Genomic DNA, 19,836 nt, shown 5'->3' with positions numbered 1-19,836 from the left:
TACATATATGTTAATATACATATAGTAGCATAAAAATGTAAATATACTGTTTAGTATACACTTAGTAGTAGTATATATTTTTTAATATATACTTTGTAGTATGAAAGTATAAATACATAATTTAGTATGTATAATAATATAAAAATATGAATACATACATGAACACATACATTTAGTATACATATAATAACATAGAAGTATGAGTTATTATATCAGCTAACATATACAGTAGTATAAAGGTATAAATATATCATTTAGTACATATAGAATAAAGAAATTTTAGTTTCTTTCGCCACCCAGTAGATGGTGCTGTTTAAGGCTCTTCTTTATCAACGGAGTAAAAGAAAATCTAAGGGAAAATTAATTGTGAAGTTTCTTCCTTAATTTTGCTTTAGATTCTTCCTAAGCTCTTTCTAAATTTTCTTCAACATTTTCAAAACTTTCTTTAGATTTTACAGAAATGTAATTAAGTATTTTCTTTCACTTACACTTATTCAATTACTTATTCAATTCATTATTAATAACAAAGCAAAGTATGAAACTTCATTACTTATATAATTCACTAACAATAACATTAAAATTTATATTCCCCATTTCACAATTAACTAGGAATTGACATAGAATTAATTTGTAAATATTTTATATATAAATTATTATAATTGTACTTTAAATAACTTGTCAATCATTGTAACATTAACAAAATATGAGAAAGAGTACTAAAAGAAATTTATTCCATAAATAATGTAGACTACAATTAATATGTATTCAAAAATGTATATAATATATGCAAATATGTGAGAATGTAAAATGTACACCTGTAAACCTGACATAACTAAATTAAGTTAAATTAAGTTCTAAATGGCTAATTATTATTTAAAATGTTTAAACAGTTGTATGTAGTACAATAAAAAAAATTAAGAAATAATAAATGTTCAATAATTAGTTCAATGTATAGTTAATATTAATTTGATAATTTAGTTTTAACAACTAACTTCATAATTTAATTCAACACTTAACAACCAGTTTGATAATTTAGTTCACTTACTTAACTAGTTTGATAATTCAGTTCAATACTTAGTTAACAATTAAATTAATAATTTAATTCAACGCTTAGTTCACAAATAATTTCACAATTTAGTTCAAAACTTATTTTACAACTAGTTTATAACCTAATTTAATACTTACTTCATAACAAGTTTAATAATCTAGTTCACTACTAACTAGTTTAATAACCTACTCAATACTTGATAACTAATTAAATACTTAATTCAATACTTACTTGTTAACTAATTTAATAACATTGCACAATACTTATATAACAGCCACTCAATCATTACTTATAAATGCTATAAAACAAAGGATTAATTTTGCAAAGCTCGTTGCTCGAAGCTACCAATAAACATATGTGCATAATTACACGGCAGGCATGATTCGATACCTGAATTATCTGCAAACGATTAACATAAAAATTTCACGTGTGTGTGGGAGGGTTCCCGTGGAGACCCGAGTAAAAACATTTATTTGTTTTCCCGTAAGGGAATTCTCTTCCTAAGAACGATTTTAATCGTGTCTTTTTTCCATGTCGCAAGAAACCTGCTCGATAAATGTCGACAGAGAATTGTCCCCATGGGGGTGATAAATAAAAAATAAGACGATTTCTTTCATTACCTATGTCATTCTTCGCGGACACTTTTTATGCCTGTATTTATGTTATTTTCTACAATCACTCAGTTGGAAGGGTTAATGGTTGCATACAGCCTTTTATTATTTCTTCTGTTTTCTAGAGTCTTGAATGTTTTAGCATTCAAAGCTTTTAATTTTTAATTACCCAAGTTTTTAAGATTTTTTAATTTCTAGTAACGTTCATACATTTTTTATTGGTTAAGTTCTCACAACTTCTTATTTTAAAATTTTTTAAATTTTAAATATTTATAATCTCTTAATTTTAAAATGGTGTCAATAATCAGATGCACATTTAGATACATAAAAAAACAAAAAGGTACATACATATAAATTGGAGAGTTTTCCTGTTTCCCGCTCTTATAAGTGCAGATGGTTGGCGCCTCCTGTTGCAGTTTTTCATTTCCTTTTAGCAGACAATTTCACATCTTTAAGAATAACCTCTAAAAATGACCATCTCAGTGTTCACACAATTATCGTTTTAGCAATCGTTCTTTCTAAAGATTTATCGTATTATAGTATTAAGTATGTAGTCATAATTAAGTAATGTTAAGAGTATAAATAAAATATACCTAATTATTATTACAACTCCTGTCATAAATGCACAATGAACCGAACAGTAGCGAGGCGAGATTAACGACGCGGAGGAAAAGCCGTGTTTCCAAACGACTGCGTTACAACGAGGATTTACTACATTTGCTGCATCTATAATTATAGGTAATAAACTCAGAGACGTGGAAACCAGAGCGGCATTCTGCATTTCGAACCGAAATGTTCCTTATTCGCCAGAAGTGTTTCCAGAAACTGTTCTTTACAATTCGAGCAATGCCGTTTTCGCGCACTATTTTAATGCCGGCTCTTCCTAATAGGAAAACGCGTTCGATTATTATCGAAAGTTGAACTTTCTCGAAAGTCCTTCTACAGCTAGAACGAAATCGAGACTACTTCGAATGTCATCGAACGAATTATTGTCATGTAATAAATTTGACGATTACGTTATTTTCTTATTTTAAGTGATTTTGGATATTTTATAAAATAATTACGCTTTCGAATGAATATTTGTTGTAATATTTTATATAATAATTGGAATAGAATTGAACAGTAATTGCTTACAATTGTATCGATAATTGTATAATTAAATTTTACTACTATTAAGGTATTATAATTTTCTACAAGGTCTCATAAGATTCTAATATTTTACTCGATTTCGCAAAATAGTCTCATAACATTTTATACAATTTGCATAATAACCTCATAATATTTTTGTACATTTTTACAAAGGTATTTATAAAATTATATTCCATATATTTTAAACAAACTTTTACATCAGTGTAACACTAAATTCCAGTGAAACTACAAATGCGATCGTCTCAAACGATTTAACTGCAACGAAAGTGCGAACACATGAATATTTATTCTCGTTATGAATTTATTCCAACGGAAGTAATCTGAAGAAGTACAGAACATTCGTTTTACTCGAGTAACCTACAGAACAATTATTTTCATTTATACTACTTGTTTGATTCTTTTATTAGCAGAATTTTTTACTGACTCTTTGTTTCAGGTAGACAAATACAGACAACTGTTCCACTAGAAAGACAGAAATCAGAGGACATTCACCATAACGATATATTATTTTATAGAGAATTATAGGTTATGGTGATAAATTAATTTTTATATAATAAAATTTTATGTAGTGAATTCCTATTACTAAAATAAACTTTATAAATGATTTTATATATTAATGAAAATTATATAATAAATTTCATATAAAGAATTTTTATATAATAAATATTTGTATTATATAATGAATATTATGTAGTATTATGCACTGTATAATGAAATTTATATAACAAATTTTTACATTATATAATGAATTTTCAACTTAGTTAATAAATTTTACATAAAAATCTAATTATTTTTATTTATTTTCAGGTTATGTTCCTTTACACAAAAAATATAATGCAGAAGAGAATTTATCACGTTTTGAAAAAAGAATAGAAGAAAAGGAAAATAACGTAATATAATAAAATATAATGTACAAAACATACATGTCGCATGTAAGCAGGAAAATATAACATGATTACCTACGTAATTTCAATGATTTAGCGCAGCGAAGGCAGTAATGTAAAATGCTAATAATTCGTAGAAGAATCAGTGGACCAACGTCGGCTAAAATAAAGGAAGAAGATGGTATCTCGTATAATTTATCTTTTTTTTTCTATCGCGCTTTCATCGGTTATCCGTCGAAGGAGGCGTTCATCGTTGGTAATACATCCCTACGGCCAAGGATAATCGTCGATAATCTATTATGCCGGCTGCCTTCTACTTTTTCTTTTTTATGTACCTTTTTTCTCACCTGCTTCGCTCGGAGGCTCTGTCAGCCAAAAATCGAACGGAGATGTTTCAATTTAAAAATTCAAATCTGAACGGTTCCGCCTAAACTCATTCACTATTTGCATATTTTTCATGTTATCTCATACTTTATTAATTTTTTATTTTGTTTTAATTTTTATTGCATCTGATTCTTTTTTAATTTTATATTGTAATTCATTCTTTTTTAATTTTATATTGTATTTCATTCTTTTTTAATTTTGTATTGTATGTCATTCCTTTTTAATTCTTTATTGTTTTTCTTTTTTTTTTATATTCTTTTTTTTTTTCAGAGTAACAGTTTTGTGATATATATATTATTTTTTTTCTACAAAAAATTTCATATTCAACAAATCCTTAAACATTACAAACAAACATATAATCATTCTTTAATTTTCTTTAATAACAAATATTGAAAAGAATAATAAATAAATATTAATAATAATTTTCCTAATTAAACATAAAAAGTCTAAAGTCTGACATTTTGTAAACACCACTTAATTTGTGTACCTCATTTGTATACAACAAACTTTATAAACGCAAACTGTTAGTAAAAGACAAACTCAGAAACTTTATAGCATAATAGCATTTGAATGTGGTTCTAAAGCAATTTAAAAGTTGGCAGCATAGCGTGTCGCGTGTTACTGTGCAAAACATTATTGTTTACATAGCCGTTATTTATATAGCGGAGACATTGGTAATAGCCGGGTCATACGAAGTTAACCGGTCACCGGTGCACCGAAGATAAGCGAAACGCCACGAAACCTACGCTTATATACCCTTATCCGTGTCACGTGATCAATATTGGCGCGAGATATGAATATTAACACGTCGAGGACAGCTCACGAGAATTTTTTATTGACTTCTTTGATATTCTATAGCCTGCATGTTATACGTATTAGTACGTAGTGTTGGATACAAAGTTCTGGAGTGATATCGAGTGAGTTTTTTCAATATTTTTAAATCTGGAGGAATTAAACAAATAATAGTTTTAAATAGTACGTGAAAGGCTATAAATAGAGCATTTGGAGGAGGTTTGAGAATCTGAAAATTTGGGGATTAGAGAAGTTGAGAATTTGGAAATTTTTAAATTTGGGAATTTTAGAATTTAGAAATTTAGAAATTTAGAAATTTAGAAATTTGGAAATTCGAGAATTTGGAAATTTAAGAATTTAGAAATTTGAGAATTTGGAAATTTGAGAATATGGAAATTTGAGAATTTGGGAATTTGGAAATTTGAGAATTTGGAAATTTGGGAATTTGGAAACTTGGGAATTTGGAAATTTGAGAATTTAAAAAATTTTTTAATTTGGGAATTTTGAAAATTAAAAAATTGATAATTTCATAATTTGAAAAATTAAATATGTAAAAATCCAGAAAAATAGTGATTAAAAAATCAAATCTATTTTGAAATTAAAAAATTTAAAAATTGCTAAGCTTGCGCATTTGGGTAGTTTTTTTAATATTCAGAAAAATATCTCCTGCTGTTCATATAACCAATCTCACCTAAAGAATGTGAACGATTTACCCTGTTTCTTCCGCTTCGCTTCTTCTTCTTCTTAAATGACAGCACCACTAAACTCCAAGATACAACGTGCACACTGTCGAACATTCTTTCGAAGCAGGTGTTACGAAAATATCCACTATTTTGATGAATTGATACTGCATATATTTAAAAATTATTTGTCCAATTAACTGTCTCTAATAACACAGTTTTAATAAAACACAAGAATAGTTATGAATTTTTAATATTAATTACAATATTAATATTTATTTTTAATTCTTTTTTCATTTTTGCAATTTTAATACTTTTTGCAGGATTTTTACCTTAATTTGTAATTTATAATTTTACTAATTTGTAATTGTAACGAGTATTAAAAATTAAGTAATTATAATGTTTGTTAATAAATAATAAGAAATAAAAATAGTATAGAAACTGCTAAAAAAATTTTTTAAAATATTATTATTATTATTATTAAAATAATATAGAAAATATTTGTCTATTAATAAATAATATATTATAGAAATAAAACTATTGTTTCTTTAATTACAAACCTAACCTACAACTCTAAAGAAAGAAGGAAAAAGATTGATAAATTTATTTAAAAGTAAAATGTGAAGGAAATAATTTTCAGTATATCTGTCAGAACAAATTATTTGAACTACCATATTAAATAAATAAATAGACACAAATTATAAGAAAAACAATTTATTCAATCGATACCGTCTTTATACCAGTTATAAACATATTTTTGGTTTTACCGATTAACACAAATGTTCTCGCTCATCATCACTCATTCACTTCGCATTTAATTAAACCTAATTATCTCATCCGTTTCAATTTCACCTATCATTAACCCTCAAAAACAACTCGTCGCACATGAAAAATATAAACCTTCGAAAATCCAAACTGCGTAATGAAATACATCGTCGAAGTATTTCAAATTATTTACAAAAACCATTTCTCGAAAATGTGCACATTAAATTTATTAACACTTTTGGTAATAGTTTAAGGGTTAATCAATTGATTTATCTAAATGAGTCTCCATCACGCAATTACAAGTGACACGTGAACACGAGATCGCATAATTTTTAGGTTATAATTACAACGACACTTTTCGATCACGTCACATCGATCTTCCGCACATAATTATTGAAAAAATATGAAATTTACTCGCTTACAAATCCACGATCTTAATTAAACGATCACTTAATCTAATGGTATGATACAATCTGTACGTACGCACACAGGACCAAAGTCTTCGGTGAATTTCTCGGGTGTTACATTTTAGAACTAACAAATTTCCCGCCAACGCCCGAATAAATACCGCTCGACCAGGTCCGACTTATTCTATCTTTGGTCCTCTAGCCGCTATGATTCTTTGCCATTTCGAATTTTTGCAGAAATTTTATTACAAACCTTCTTTCTGCCTCGTTTTCACTACATTTCGACAAATAAATTCACTGCACAGCGTGTTTCATTTTAATTCACAATAGTCTCGCGATAGTACAATAGTCTCACGTTATGCTGCCACTTTTGCAAGGACTTCTGGGCACGTTAGTGTTCTTCTGTCATTGTGACGGTTGTGAAAACCATTGTAATATTAAAAAAGAATAATTATATAAGTTAATAATATTAGAAGTGAACTTTTTAGGAATGGACAATTTATTTGTGAAAAGAAAAAGGTTAGTTTAATTTTATAGTATTACAGTATTAAGTTTTATTATATTTTAGTTAAAAATTGTATTACTGGTTTACCTGTCAATTTCTAACCTGTTCTAACCTGTAACTGTCAATTGATTATAGATTTATTTTTGTAGGGAAAATATTCTTGCAATTTTATATTAAAATATTAATATAAAATATTGAAATTGTATTACATTAATATAATTTTTTCTAAAAGTAGACACCAGAGAAAGTAAAATATAATTTTTTTATGACAGAATAAACTAATTTGTTTTCTCTACATCCACATGTATTTTTCGATATAGTAATATGGCAAAATAACGAGTGTCTATTGTATATCTGTTCTGTTGATTAATTGAATGGAAGATAAATATTTTTCCATGGAAAAATATTATTCATTAATGGAATGTGTAGAATTAAAATTCTTCTCTGATGAGTTGTAAATCAAAATGGAACATTCTGTAAAAAATATAGGTAGATAAAATGTTTTTTATCAAGAATTAATAAATTGTTCTTTTTTTTATAAATCTGATTAAAATTCGAGATATACTGTTTTTTGTCATTCTAAAATTGACAAAATATTAAAAAGTCTAAAATGTATATATAAGTATATTTTCGATGGCACCAATTAGATCTCATCGAATTAAATGGTAAATTTGATCGCAAACATAAAATACATTGGAGAGAGTACAATAAATTATTTAGTAATGAAGTAAATCGATGAATAAATATTTGTAGATTACTTCTTCGTACAGAACGTTGTGTGAATTTAGGTTAGGTTCTACCTAATCTAACCTTACTTTAAAACTTTTGAAATTTTGCGCGGGAACAGCATTTGAAAAATAAACAAAATGAATGACTGCAATTTTTTGATTATTAAAATATCAGTTTTTACGTATGAAAATATTCTAATATTTGTTTATTTTGTTTATTTACAAAATTGAAAATAAATCTTCTGCAAATGGCAATATTTTTATTACCATTTTCAGAAAAATTAAAATAGATTTAAATGTTAAAATAACAAATACTGAAATACTAAAATATTTCACTGCAAATATTAAGATATTTTAATATTTTTAATATTTAGTCAATTTATCTTTCAAATATTATAATTTATAGTGTAAACCTTATGCACTATTACACTTTTGGCGCCATTTTTGATCAGATTATAAATTTTTAAACATTTTCAAAAAAAAAAACGAAAATAAAATTAATATTGTACTCAAACCCGATATATTTTTTGTGTTTGCAACGTATTAATTTCTAATCTAAAAGTACGTAAGTCAAGTGAATCAATATTCGCGATTGATAAGAAGGCACATTTGTTTAAAGCCTGCGAAAATGGACGCTTTTTCCCATTCGTGGCTTCGATTGCGGGAGGTAGAAGCAATAAAAACAAATATTACGCAAAATACCGGATAATGTGGAAACGATAATCGATTATTGCGGCACGATCGCTACACATTCTTAAAATATCATCATTCAAACGCAGGTATTTTTTTATCGTTGCTGAAGAATAAAGAAAGATGTCATTCTTCAATCTCTTAAGTGGCAGATTAATCGTGATATTGTCAAACTAAAAATTTCCAAATTTCCAAAATTTTTGAATTTCAAAATTTCTAAAATTCCAAATTCCCAAATTCTAAAATTTCTAAATTCCAAAATTCCAAAATTCCAAAATTCCAAAATTCCAAAATTCTAAAATTCCTAAATTCCAAATTTCCAAATTTCCAAATTTCCAAATTTCCAAAATTCCAAATTTCCAAATTTCCAAAATTCCAAATTTCCAAAATTCCAAATTTCCAAAATTTCAAATTTCCAAAATTTCAAATTTCCAAAATTCCAAATTTCCAAAATTCCAAATTTCCAAAATTCCAAATTTCCAAAATTTCAAATTTCCAAAATTCCAAATTTCCAAAATTCCAAATTTCCAAAATTCCAAATTTCCAAATTTCCAAAATTCCAAATTTCCAGAATTCCAAATTTCCAAATTTCCAAAGTTCTAGATTTCCAAATTTCCAAATTTCTGGATTTTGAATTTTGAAATTTCTAAATTTCTAAATTTCTAAATTTCTAAATTTCTAAATTTTCAAATTTCTAGATTTTCAAATTTCAACCAGCAGTACAAATAACAATTATTCTGTACTGTAATTCTGTTGCACATCCTTGCATCTCATTTTTTGCGCTAGTAAAATATAATTAAAAATTACACATATTCTATATATCACTATGATAATTGCCACTCAAGTGGTTAATAAACTACTTTCTGTTGTAAGTGGACGTACACTTAAATATTTCAAAACCCTGCATGTGCAATTGGTAACGCTAGCTGGTATTATACGGATTTGTGCTTCGAGCACCCACACACGCTTTTTCACACATACGCACATACACACGAGTAATAATACACGAAAGGACAAAACAGGGTTCGTAATGCATGTACTACGAAGACACTCGCTAAAAAATTTTGATCGATTAAAAAATAATAATTGTCAATTTTTCAATTATTAATATAAATTCAAACATTTCTTGCAACAAGTTGATTAATTATTATACTTCTAAAATAGGTATAAACTATTCTTCGTATCATGAAAAATAAAAACTTTCGTCGACTTTACGTAAGTACATACATATAACTAACTTATATCTCTTATATAAATTATTGTATTCGTCGATTTGAATTAATTTCTATTTTCTTTAAGAAAAGAAGCTGATTTAATTGCTCTATTTTCACTGTGTACCTATTCACGCATACAATCGCATCATTCACGTTGATACGTGTAAATATATAATATGTATATGTACACTTTTGTCGATATATTTATATGAATGTATGTTTATATACATGTACGTACATACCGAAAGTACAGCAATAATGGACGGTTAAAATTCCCTATGTTATACAAGGTGTCGTGTGACGGTTGGTACTAACTGAAAACTAGTTATTTTTAGTGGTAAAATGTGTGTAATAATGTGAAATCATTTTAATTTTGTTCGGAAATTGGAAGATGTGTATTTGATAAATAAGCTTCTAGTAAAATTATTAAAACTAGTAAAATTACCAAAACAATGTGGTTATAGTAAAATTATTGTTTAGCAAACAATGTAATTATTTTTGTAATAAAATTATTTTTTGGTGAATAGTATAATTGCAGAAAAATTATTGTTTAGAAAACAATATAATTCCAGTAAAATTATTATTTAATAAGCGACATAGTTATAGTAAAATAAGTGGTAAATTTTAGGTTAACACCACTATAATTTTTATATCCACTCAGATTTTACAAATCACCTACTGTACATCATGTACATATACATTATGTATGTATACATAAATCTCTTTTTAAATTTATACATAAATCTGAATTTAATATTTTAAACTGAATTTAATATTTTAATATTTTAAATATAACCTTAAAAGCAAAATCTAGAAAAGACATTGTATATTCAAATCACTTAAAACTGTCAAATATTTGTCGAATATATTATGAATATTTTTCAAATACACTATGACATGCTATGAATATTTCAAATGCACTATGAAACACTATGAATATATTTGTCAAATGTTCCATGACATACCATGAATATACTTGTCAAATGTGTCATGACACACTATGAATATATTTGTCAAATATACATAAATATGTGTCCTTTTCTTCTTGTATAATTAAAATTGAATTAATCACACATTTGTACCACCACATACCTGACACCTCGTATAAAACTAATTTCTCTCGACCATCGAGGACCGCTAGTTTAGCTTAAAAAATATGCAAAAGCGAAGCTCTCTTAAGGCGCGTTTTCATTGTTGAACGTATCGCGGGTATTTGAATACCGGTTACCGACGGAGCCAGGTGTTTTCTATGGTGTACCGCATTCCTATTCATGGTTAAACATGACTTTCTCAACGTTCACCAATTACTCTCTGTAATGGACGTATATTTTTCTAGGTTCAATTTAAAAGATATGTATTATATAATCATTTGAGCTACTTATTCAGTGCTAAACTCTCGGTACAATTCCGTGAACCGTGTAAATGTCACAAGATGAGCTCTGAGAATTAAAAACAGATTTTCTTTATTTTTCAGTGACATGGTGTGATTAATTCGTGTGGTGACGAAAATGAATTGTGACGTTAAGAATAGATTTTTCGTTTTAATATGTTGTTAAAAATTTTGTCAGAGATCATCTTGTGGCGAGCTGTACATGTGTGAAGCCTTGAAAATTGGGTTTAAGATTTTAGACACAAGAGGTTAGAAAGTTCGAGAAAAGTTCTGAATCGATTTGAATTTTTTGTGAATAGTTTACTGACAGAATTTTTTTTTTGTGATGATTTATTTTTCTTCTGTTTATTAATGATTTAGTTTAAATTATTTCATTTATCAATGACGTCGTTTCTTTTGAATTTATTTTTCTATTGAAAATAATTTTCAAGAGAAATTTCTTTGGTAATGTACGAATACATTTTCACGGAATATTAAGATTAATTTGTTATTTTATCAAATAGATTTTAAAAATAGTGCTGAATACGATAATAATTAGCAATAATTAAGGAATAACGATGCATGAATAAGAAATTTTCTAGAAGTTTTCAATTCGTAATAGACCAGTTTGAAACTATTACAGTCAGTTATAAATAACTATAATAAGAAAGTTGATAAAAGTTTATCGGATTACCTTGAATCACTTTCGCGAAGATATTTATCAAGAAATAGACAATTTGAAAATTATTAAAAGGAAATGTTAAATAATGCAAATTTTGAAATAATTTAAAAATTACCATATAATGAGGAAAATAGAAAAACAAAATGATAAAAATAATTTTATTTCGTTCGAACAGCATTTAACGCCATCTTGTAAAAAATGTAACCCAATTTTCAACACTGGTAATATAATTATTTGGATTAGGAAATTTTTTAGCAATTTTAATAATTTTTGAATATGTTATCAAGGTCATAATTCTGAATAATTTTTTAAAACTCAGATTCTGATTTTGGAGGAATGAAAATTTTGAAATTTGTAAATTTGTAAATTTGACAATTCAATGATCCTAAAATTTCAGCTCCTAAACAACTCCAAAAAAATATTCCAAAAATAATATAATCTCATCTCAACTTTCTCCAATCATCACAACCAATTCAACCACTTACCAAAAAAAAATTCAGAATACTCACCTCCACAACACTAAATTCAAAATCCCTAATCCTCCTAATTATTCACACAAGTACCCCAACACACACACACACACATACATTCTTCACATAACAACACTTCATCGTCCAACTCTGCACAAATCTCCACATGTACTAAATATCCACCTTACCTCTTCATCCTCTTCATCTTCCCAAACACAGAAGACAAAGAAATTCGACGATTCCCAAAAATTCCTTGCCACACATAAACTGTCACAATATTAGAACAAATAAAAATACAATACCATATCAATTTAACAATCATTGACAACTAATTAGACTCAAACTTTAAATTGAACCGTATACAAAAATAAAGGTTAACCTCTTAACCTATAATTTCTATGACAGATTTCGACTGATATAATTTTGTCAAAGTTAATTTCTGACTGTTCACACAAATAAAGAAATTCGAATATTGTTAACGTAAGAATCTTTGATTAAGTAAATTATAACTTAAGGTTAATTAACCTTCAAATTGAATGTAAATATAATTTTAACTTGTATCGAATATACAACGATATATACACGATATTATAAGTGAAGAGGTTAATTCGAATTTTGAACAGTTTCAGAATATGGCAAGTTATGGTGAATTTGAATGAAGATTAGGAGGAAGTTGAATCGAAGACGAAGAGACGAGCCGCGAGGAGTCTCAACTGTTACCCGGCACCGAGATCACGTGGTAAGCTGCGTTTTGCTGAAGAGATGGCGAGTGTTTGAGGTTATTGGGCTGCGACGGTAGCTGAAGAGAACGATAATCGAGGGCTGGTGCCGCCGGATGTTGTCCTTCTCGGTGTCTACGAAGGTCGACCTTCCTCTGGAACGCCTTGTCGCACAAACCACACTCGAAAGGCTTGTAGCCCGTGTGTTTGCGCATGTGTGTGATCAGATTGCTGCTCTGCGAGAACGCTTTGCCGCACACCACGCACTTGTGAGGTTTCTCGCCTGCAACAGGAATTTCGGAACATGCGGGTTAGAGATGCTTATGGGGTCAAGTATTGTAATTTGAAGGTACACTACTAGACAAAAGTTTCGAGGTGATTTATTAGTGGGGAAATAATATTTCTTTTTGGTGGATTTTAAAAGGAGTCGTAGATTAGGTTAGATTATTGGTATATGAGGATGTGGGTGGATAGTTTTAATGACGAAAATATATGATCGGTTAAGATTCAGAAATTTGCGAATTTTTTGAATTTTGAGAATCTGGTGATTTTTCAATTTGGAGAATTTAGAGATTTTTCCAATTTTGGAAATTTTCCAATTTGGAGAATTTTGAAGATTTTTAATTTTGAGAATCTAGGGATTTTCTCATTTTAAAAATCTAGGGATTTTTCCAATTTTACGAATTTGGAGATTTTCCCATTTTGAGAATTTGGGGATTTTGTAATTTTCAGAATCTAGGGTTTTTTCATTTTTGAGAATCTAGGGATTTTTCCAATTTGAGAATCTAGTGATTTTTCCAATTTTGCGAATTGGGGTGGTTTTAATTTGGAGAATCTAGGGATTTTTCAATTTTAAGAATCTAGGGATTTTCAATTATGAGAAACTAGAGGTTTTTCTATTTTGAGAATTCACAGATTCCTCGATATTGAAAATTTTTGACTTTTGAAAATATGACAATTTAGTGATTTATGAGTTTGTGAACTTAAGGAATTTAAGAATTTTCAAAGTTGCAGAATTAGAAATTTGAGAATTTGAGAATTTTAAAACATGACAACTTAAGAAATTGAGAATTTTTATTTTTTGTTACTATAACTGAAATAAAAGTATATATAATTATAACATTTATAACAAAATATAATTTTAATTAAACTACACAGAAAGATGTATAATATTATAATATTAAAAAATATGATTCTCTTAATATTGTTCAAAATAATTTCAATTTTGTAATCCCTGTATACCAGAGGTTTTCAACTTTCATTCGAACGACGTACACAATGTAAAAAAATTGAAAATATTCCTTGCAAATGTATTCTTCTCATCTATTCGATGAAAAATTACTTGGTAATGCTTAACTCTTTAATTGATCAACTACACTCTTATTTGTGATCGAATGATTGGTCGTTGGTGGACATTGCAGATGATCGCAAGACAGGATGCAAATTCGATTAACGTACGAAGAGGTGTACAGAGAATGATTTGGAATAATGAGTCAAGGTGAACCGAGTGCACCTGTATCAACTCATAAATCGTGGAAGATATTTGTCATTCGCAGTTCGAACAATCTGTTTGCGTCAACGATGAGCAAAGCTCCATCCATCGTGCTTCTTCTCTTTATGATTTCTTTCCTCAAAAGTCAAACAGACGAGCGACAACGACAACAATGAATTTTCCTCTTATATGCAACTCATAAACTTCATATAATTTTTTATTGTAGAAATTTATGAAGCTTGAAACTGAGGAAATTTGAAAACAAACACTGTAACTTTTGTTCCTCAAAAATTTTGGTTTAGAAATTATCATATTTTTTAATTTTGGAATTTAAAATTTTTAATTTTTAAATTTTTATATTCAGAAATTTGAAATTTCATATATCTCATATATTTTATAATTTATATATTCATATAATTCATGCATTTCATATATTTTATAAAATATATCTTTCACATTTGTAAACTTAAAAATTGCAAAGTTAAAAATAAAAAAAATACATAAACACAAAAACGTCAAACTGAAATTTCCACTGTCATAAACCACCCCCTTAACATTGCAATCGCAGTGTAACCATTGCCTGCATCATTAAACGCGTAAAAGTAAAACCCGTTCATTTTCTGCAAAGGGTTAGAGCTATTTCTCCATGAACTATAAGAAATTCCAGGTAACTTAAATATTTGCTCGGAACCATTATCGTCTGGCCAAGAACGACCTTTTATGCGGATTGGGCTACCGATAAGTGGTAAAAAACTCGTTCGAAAAGTCCTCGAGCGGTCTAACGATGATCGTTTGATAATTCGTGCAAACAACCGTTCTATCTGTAAATTCCAAACAAACGGTTCACCGATTGTAAAACGCCGATAAAAAAAGAAAGCTCATACGTAAGCTGGGTACGAACGGGGTCCGTTGTTGTTAAGATTCTATCGAGAAGAAATTAATTTTCGCCCCCAGCGACGTTACCACATTTATTTATTTGCCGGAGCAAACAAAGCTTCAAGGAGAAAAAATGTGCTTCGCGTGGAAATATAATCTCGTGTGACATCATCTTTGCCACTTTGCTATTTTTTATGGCGTTCGTTGGTGATTAGGATGTACACTGTGTGTTAGGAAGTGTATGATAGTTTGGAGGAAAAAAGAAATATTGATGAAAGATATAGAGGAAGATATAAAAGAAATAGGGAGAATGAAAAGTGAAAGAAAAAGTGGAGAAGAGAGTTATTGAATGAAGAAAAAGGAAAGAAAGAAAAAGAAAGGAAAGGAAAGAAAGGAACATAGTAAACAAGTGCAACATAAGTGCATTTTTCTAGAAGAAAATAAATGAGAGAAGGAAAATATAAAGTAAGAAGGAATATACTAATTAAATATTAATTAATGAAGTAAAGTTGATAAAGAAAAAATCAAATGACAATCTTAAATAAAATGATGATTAAGGGGCAGTGAAAATAGAAATAGAAATGAGAAACACAGAGAAGAAAGAGTAATAATAAAAACTGCTATTCTGCAAAGAAATTAAGAAGTATAGAAGTCAATTAATAGTCCAAAAGAAATAGTAATTATGAAAAAAGAAATTATGGAAAAAGATGAAAAAAAAATTAGAAATAAAAATTTGATAGCAATGAAATGATACATATATTTAATATTTTGGTTTACCATAAAATGAAATAAATAATTTTCATAATATTTAGATCTTTATGATTGTATAAACTTCTACACATTTAATAAAATTATATGCAGTTTATAATACAACATGGTTTCCACTAAAATAAGTAGTAGATATACATAAAAATTCATACCTAACCTACAGATGGCTGGTAGCACTCAAAATGTTATTGAGTGCCACCCTAAATCACAGTACACTTTTCTAGCCAATTATTTTACTTTTAGTATTTCAATAAACAATTTTTGTTGTCTTTAACTCTCTTTTATTAGATAATGTTTCATGTATACAGAGAGAGTATTAATAATTTATAATGTAAAATAGTTTATATTGAAATAAGTGATATATGTATGTAAACATTCATACATAACCTATATATGGTTGACATATACAGAAAATTTTATTACAGTGCCACTCTAAAATCATAACAAGTTTTTTAGTTAGTTATTTTACTTTAAATATATTCAATAAACAATTTTTATAGTATTTATCTGTTTTTCATTCAACAAGCTTTCTTGAATTTTATATAATTTATTATAAATTTATTATAGTTTATAATATAACTATATATTTATTGTAGTTTGTAATTTATGATAAATTAACAATTTTCCTAAAATAAGTGATAAATTGGTTAACAAAATTATATTATAATATTGTTTCTAACATAACAGATCTACAATAGTTATCTTAAAATAAGTAATAGTTGTATAATATTTTTCTTAAAACAAGTGACAGGTCTATAATAGTTCCTTTAAAATAAATGACAGATCTATAATAGTTCCTTTAAAATAAATGTCAGATCTATAATAGTTCCCTGAAAATAAGTGACAGACCTACAATAGTTCTCTAAAATAAGTGTTAGATGTAATAATTTATAAAAAATAAATGACAGATCAACAAGAATATGAATTCATACCAAATCCTTACACGTCAATATGCGAGATAAAAGTTTCCACTCAAATTGCCGAGAGGAATTACTCATCGAATCGACATCTATGCAGTTATTTCCGTATCAATTATTCTATCATTTGCACCTGCGGAGACAATACGAAAAGGAAGGAATAATAGCACGAGACCATAGAGAAACGATAAAAACAATAAGTACCTTCCAATAATGAAAACATAAGGAAGTTAACGTCACGTCTGTCTCTAACCTCTTCACTGTTGCCGAACTATTTAGCTCGCCATCGATTTCGCATCGATATATCATCAGACATATCGACTTCGCTATAAATACGAACAATGGATAAAACACGGAGGCGTTGATGACGCTTTGTTATCGCAAGCGCCGGTACGCTTGTTAGGTTAGGTTAGAACGACGCGAGGAAAAATACCATTATCGTAATTGTTCGCTCGCTTTCCGATCTGCCTAACCCTTTTACAACTAATGAAAGATGGTTGTCTGCGCGAGCATCATCGACCACCACTCGACTGCTCTTCTGCCATTATCGAAATGATTTTCGTGCAAATTAAAAGCGACGTACACGTGTCACAACACGACGCACAGCTTCAGATTAATTGATAAGAAGGGCAATACCGTTAACGGTTATAGGGAACGACCACGCTCGATTAATTTAAATGGATAGCGGTTGTTTGACAGTAGTACAATTTAAAATGTGGCGAGCACTAAGAAGATTTGACTCCATGACACTTTTTACGGCCGTGTCGTTGATAGATGAGGCGGTACTTGACTCCGGACACTTTCTGACCGGAGTTTCGAAATAATTCGACCGGATTAGGACGGCGTGGCGCGAAATTTAAATTGGTTATTTTGTAAAAGTATTTTTAAACGAATTGTATATATTTTTTTTAAATATACAATTTAATTCGAATGTAAATAATAAATCTTTTTTATTCTTTCTTTATGTATTATACATTTTATTATCAGATTATTTCTCTTCGTGTTTTTTTAGGTGAAATGTTAGAAATAGCAAATTTTATAAAAACGTTTAGTTATAAATTATGAAAAGCAGATACAAAGTTGTGCTTTATGAAGATAGCGAAGTTTACAAATTTCAAAGAGTTCTGTTTTAAGTGATTAACCGTGACAAATAAAATTTAATTTATTCCGAAATATTTACATTATCTTAAAATACAGCTGCATTGTAAAGTACGTGATACGTTGTTTATAGCCATTAATGTTTGTAATTGTTAAAAGTCGTGTAAAACGTTTTGTGTATATTTATTCAAGATATATACAATTACGTGTATTATATAATACTTTTAAATATGTATGAACCTTTTGATTACACACAACACAATAGTATTATCGTAAATCGTTAAATAACAACTGTAATATCAAGGTTTTGTTAATGGAATTAAACGAGTATTTGCAAAGTTTCTTTTAAAACGGAGGCATTCGCAACAGAAAGTTTCGCGAAGGGAGGAAGAAACGATATAGAATCGTGTCTTTATATTCCGATCACAGATACAACCTATCGTCGATGAAAGAATTCTACTTTGCATATTAGAGAAACGTCTAGAGACGGAAGTGCAATGTCATTCGAAACCTCTTTCAACTGTTCACTATAAGGCCTACTGTAACGGACAAATTGTTTACATGTTTATGAAACAAAAATGTTTATATAGCAAAATTAAATATGAACGAAAAGAGTGATCTATAAATATGAAATATAAAGACATTTACAAATTTCAAATTTACTATCAACAATAATAATATTTTACTAAAACATTCTGAACGTCCTTTTCAAATTTCCCGCGCTTTTTTCCATCTTCAACTCATAATTTTATTTTACAATAAAATCATAAATTTTTTAAATACGAATTTACAATATTCCCTTAATATTTTTATTATGAATTTTTATTTGAAACTAAATAAGTATTTATATAGTCAAGTTTCCCGCCAATTTCAAATATGAAATAAGTAACAAAGTTAGGGTATTAAAAAGTATATTTATTCCAGAAAAAATGTTAATTTATAAAACTATTAATATTTATTTTGAATTAATAAATTTATTTATACAGAAAATATTAAAAATTGTATTAAAAGTAATTATTGAGTATTTCTCGTATAAATGTCGTTGCAATTTAAACGAATCGAATTAATTTTATTCGATTCGATGAACGAAACAGCTTTAACAAATTCAGCTGCAGAAATCAGTGAATTTACAGCTTTGTTTAATTTTCCATCGCGATAAATGGCCGTTAACGATCAGCTGAACTGCAACACAGAAACATTTGGCCAAACAGAAAGGAACGATTACAATTTTTGCCTCCACTCGGTTCTGATTGCCTGTTTGCAACTTAACATTAATCATGCTGTCACCCGCATACGATTTCACGGATACACACGTCACATTTTTTGTTATCCGCCGCACTGTCCAGGGATCACCTTCCAAAATGTTGGAAAAGAGAAAAAACTCGACGCGATTTACGCAGAAAGAAAACACGTGCTCAAATTCAAGACTTATATTAATAATTGTATTTAACAAATTTATGTGAATAATTTAAAAGAAATATATGTAAAAAATTATATAAGTAATATACAAAAATATATGTAAAAAATAATATATAAATAATGTAAAAGAAATGTACTGAAAAAGTTATATGAATAATGTAAAAGAAAT

At 28.1% G+C, this 19,836-nt stretch overlaps 2 protein-coding genes and 3 long non-coding RNA genes across 12 annotated transcripts in view; 2 read left to right on the top strand and 3 right to left on the bottom strand.

The window, feature by feature from the left end:
• The window catches only part of Ggamma30A (guanine nucleotide-binding protein subunit gamma-e), a 46,133-nt gene extending 44,035 nt beyond the window's left edge, over window positions 1-2,098 (bottom strand). The window contains exon 1 of the mRNA XM_012282148.2: window positions 2,008-2,098. The gene's annotated coding sequence lies outside the window, so the exon portion shown is untranslated. The remainder of the gene's footprint in view (window positions 1-2,007) is intronic.
• A 376-nt stretch (window positions 2,099-2,474) lies between these two features.
• On the top strand, window positions 2,475-4,254 carry LOC105662090 (uncharacterized). 4 transcript variants are annotated; one of them, XR_013038899.1, is made up of 5 exons: window positions 2,475-2,961; window positions 3,029-3,160; window positions 3,245-3,333; window positions 3,616-3,740; window positions 3,830-4,254. It is a non-coding gene; the product is annotated as an uncharacterized LOC105662090 (long non-coding RNA). The 4 variants fall into 4 exon arrangements; XR_013038897.1 differs by lacking the exon at window positions 3,830-4,254 and having other exon boundaries at window positions 2,475-2,836; window positions 3,616-3,775; XR_001095458.2 differs by lacking the exon at window positions 3,830-4,254 and having other exon boundaries at window positions 3,616-3,775.
• A 2,644-nt stretch (window positions 4,255-6,898) lies between these two features.
• LOC143265094 (uncharacterized) lies at window positions 6,899-16,645 on the top strand. Of its 4 annotated transcripts, none has more exons than XR_013039261.1 (3): window positions 6,899-7,239; window positions 13,002-13,472; window positions 14,519-16,645. It is a non-coding gene; the product is annotated as an uncharacterized LOC143265094 (long non-coding RNA). The 4 variants fall into 4 exon arrangements; XR_013039264.1 differs by lacking the exon at window positions 6,899-7,239 and adding an exon at window positions 11,602-11,696; XR_013039262.1 differs by lacking the exon at window positions 6,899-7,239 and adding an exon at window positions 11,616-11,691.
• LOC100883617 (uncharacterized) overlaps window positions 13,088-19,836 on the bottom strand; it is a 46,307-nt gene continuing 39,558 nt past the window's right edge. For both annotated transcript variants that reach the window (XM_012282151.2, XM_012282152.2), the window contains one exon: window positions 13,088-13,380. In XM_012282151.2, coding sequence (XP_012137541.1) covers window positions 13,088-13,380 — 293 coding nt within the window. The remainder of the gene's footprint in view (window positions 13,381-19,836) is intronic.
• Window positions 16,765-18,012, bottom strand: LOC143265093 (uncharacterized). The gene is made up of 3 exons (XR_013039260.1): window positions 17,355-18,012; window positions 17,166-17,283; window positions 16,765-17,063 (listed from the first exon to the last, which is right to left on the bottom strand). It is a non-coding gene; the product is annotated as an uncharacterized LOC143265093 (long non-coding RNA).

This window comes from Megachile rotundata, chromosome 8, assembly GCF_050947335.1.
Source record: "Megachile rotundata isolate GNS110a chromosome 8, iyMegRotu1, whole genome shotgun sequence".
NCBI classification, from domain to species: domain Eukaryota; kingdom Metazoa; phylum Arthropoda; class Insecta; order Hymenoptera; family Megachilidae; genus Megachile; species Megachile rotundata.
Note: the sequence above shows the minus strand (reverse complement) of the source record. Positions and strands in the feature narration are given on the sequence as shown.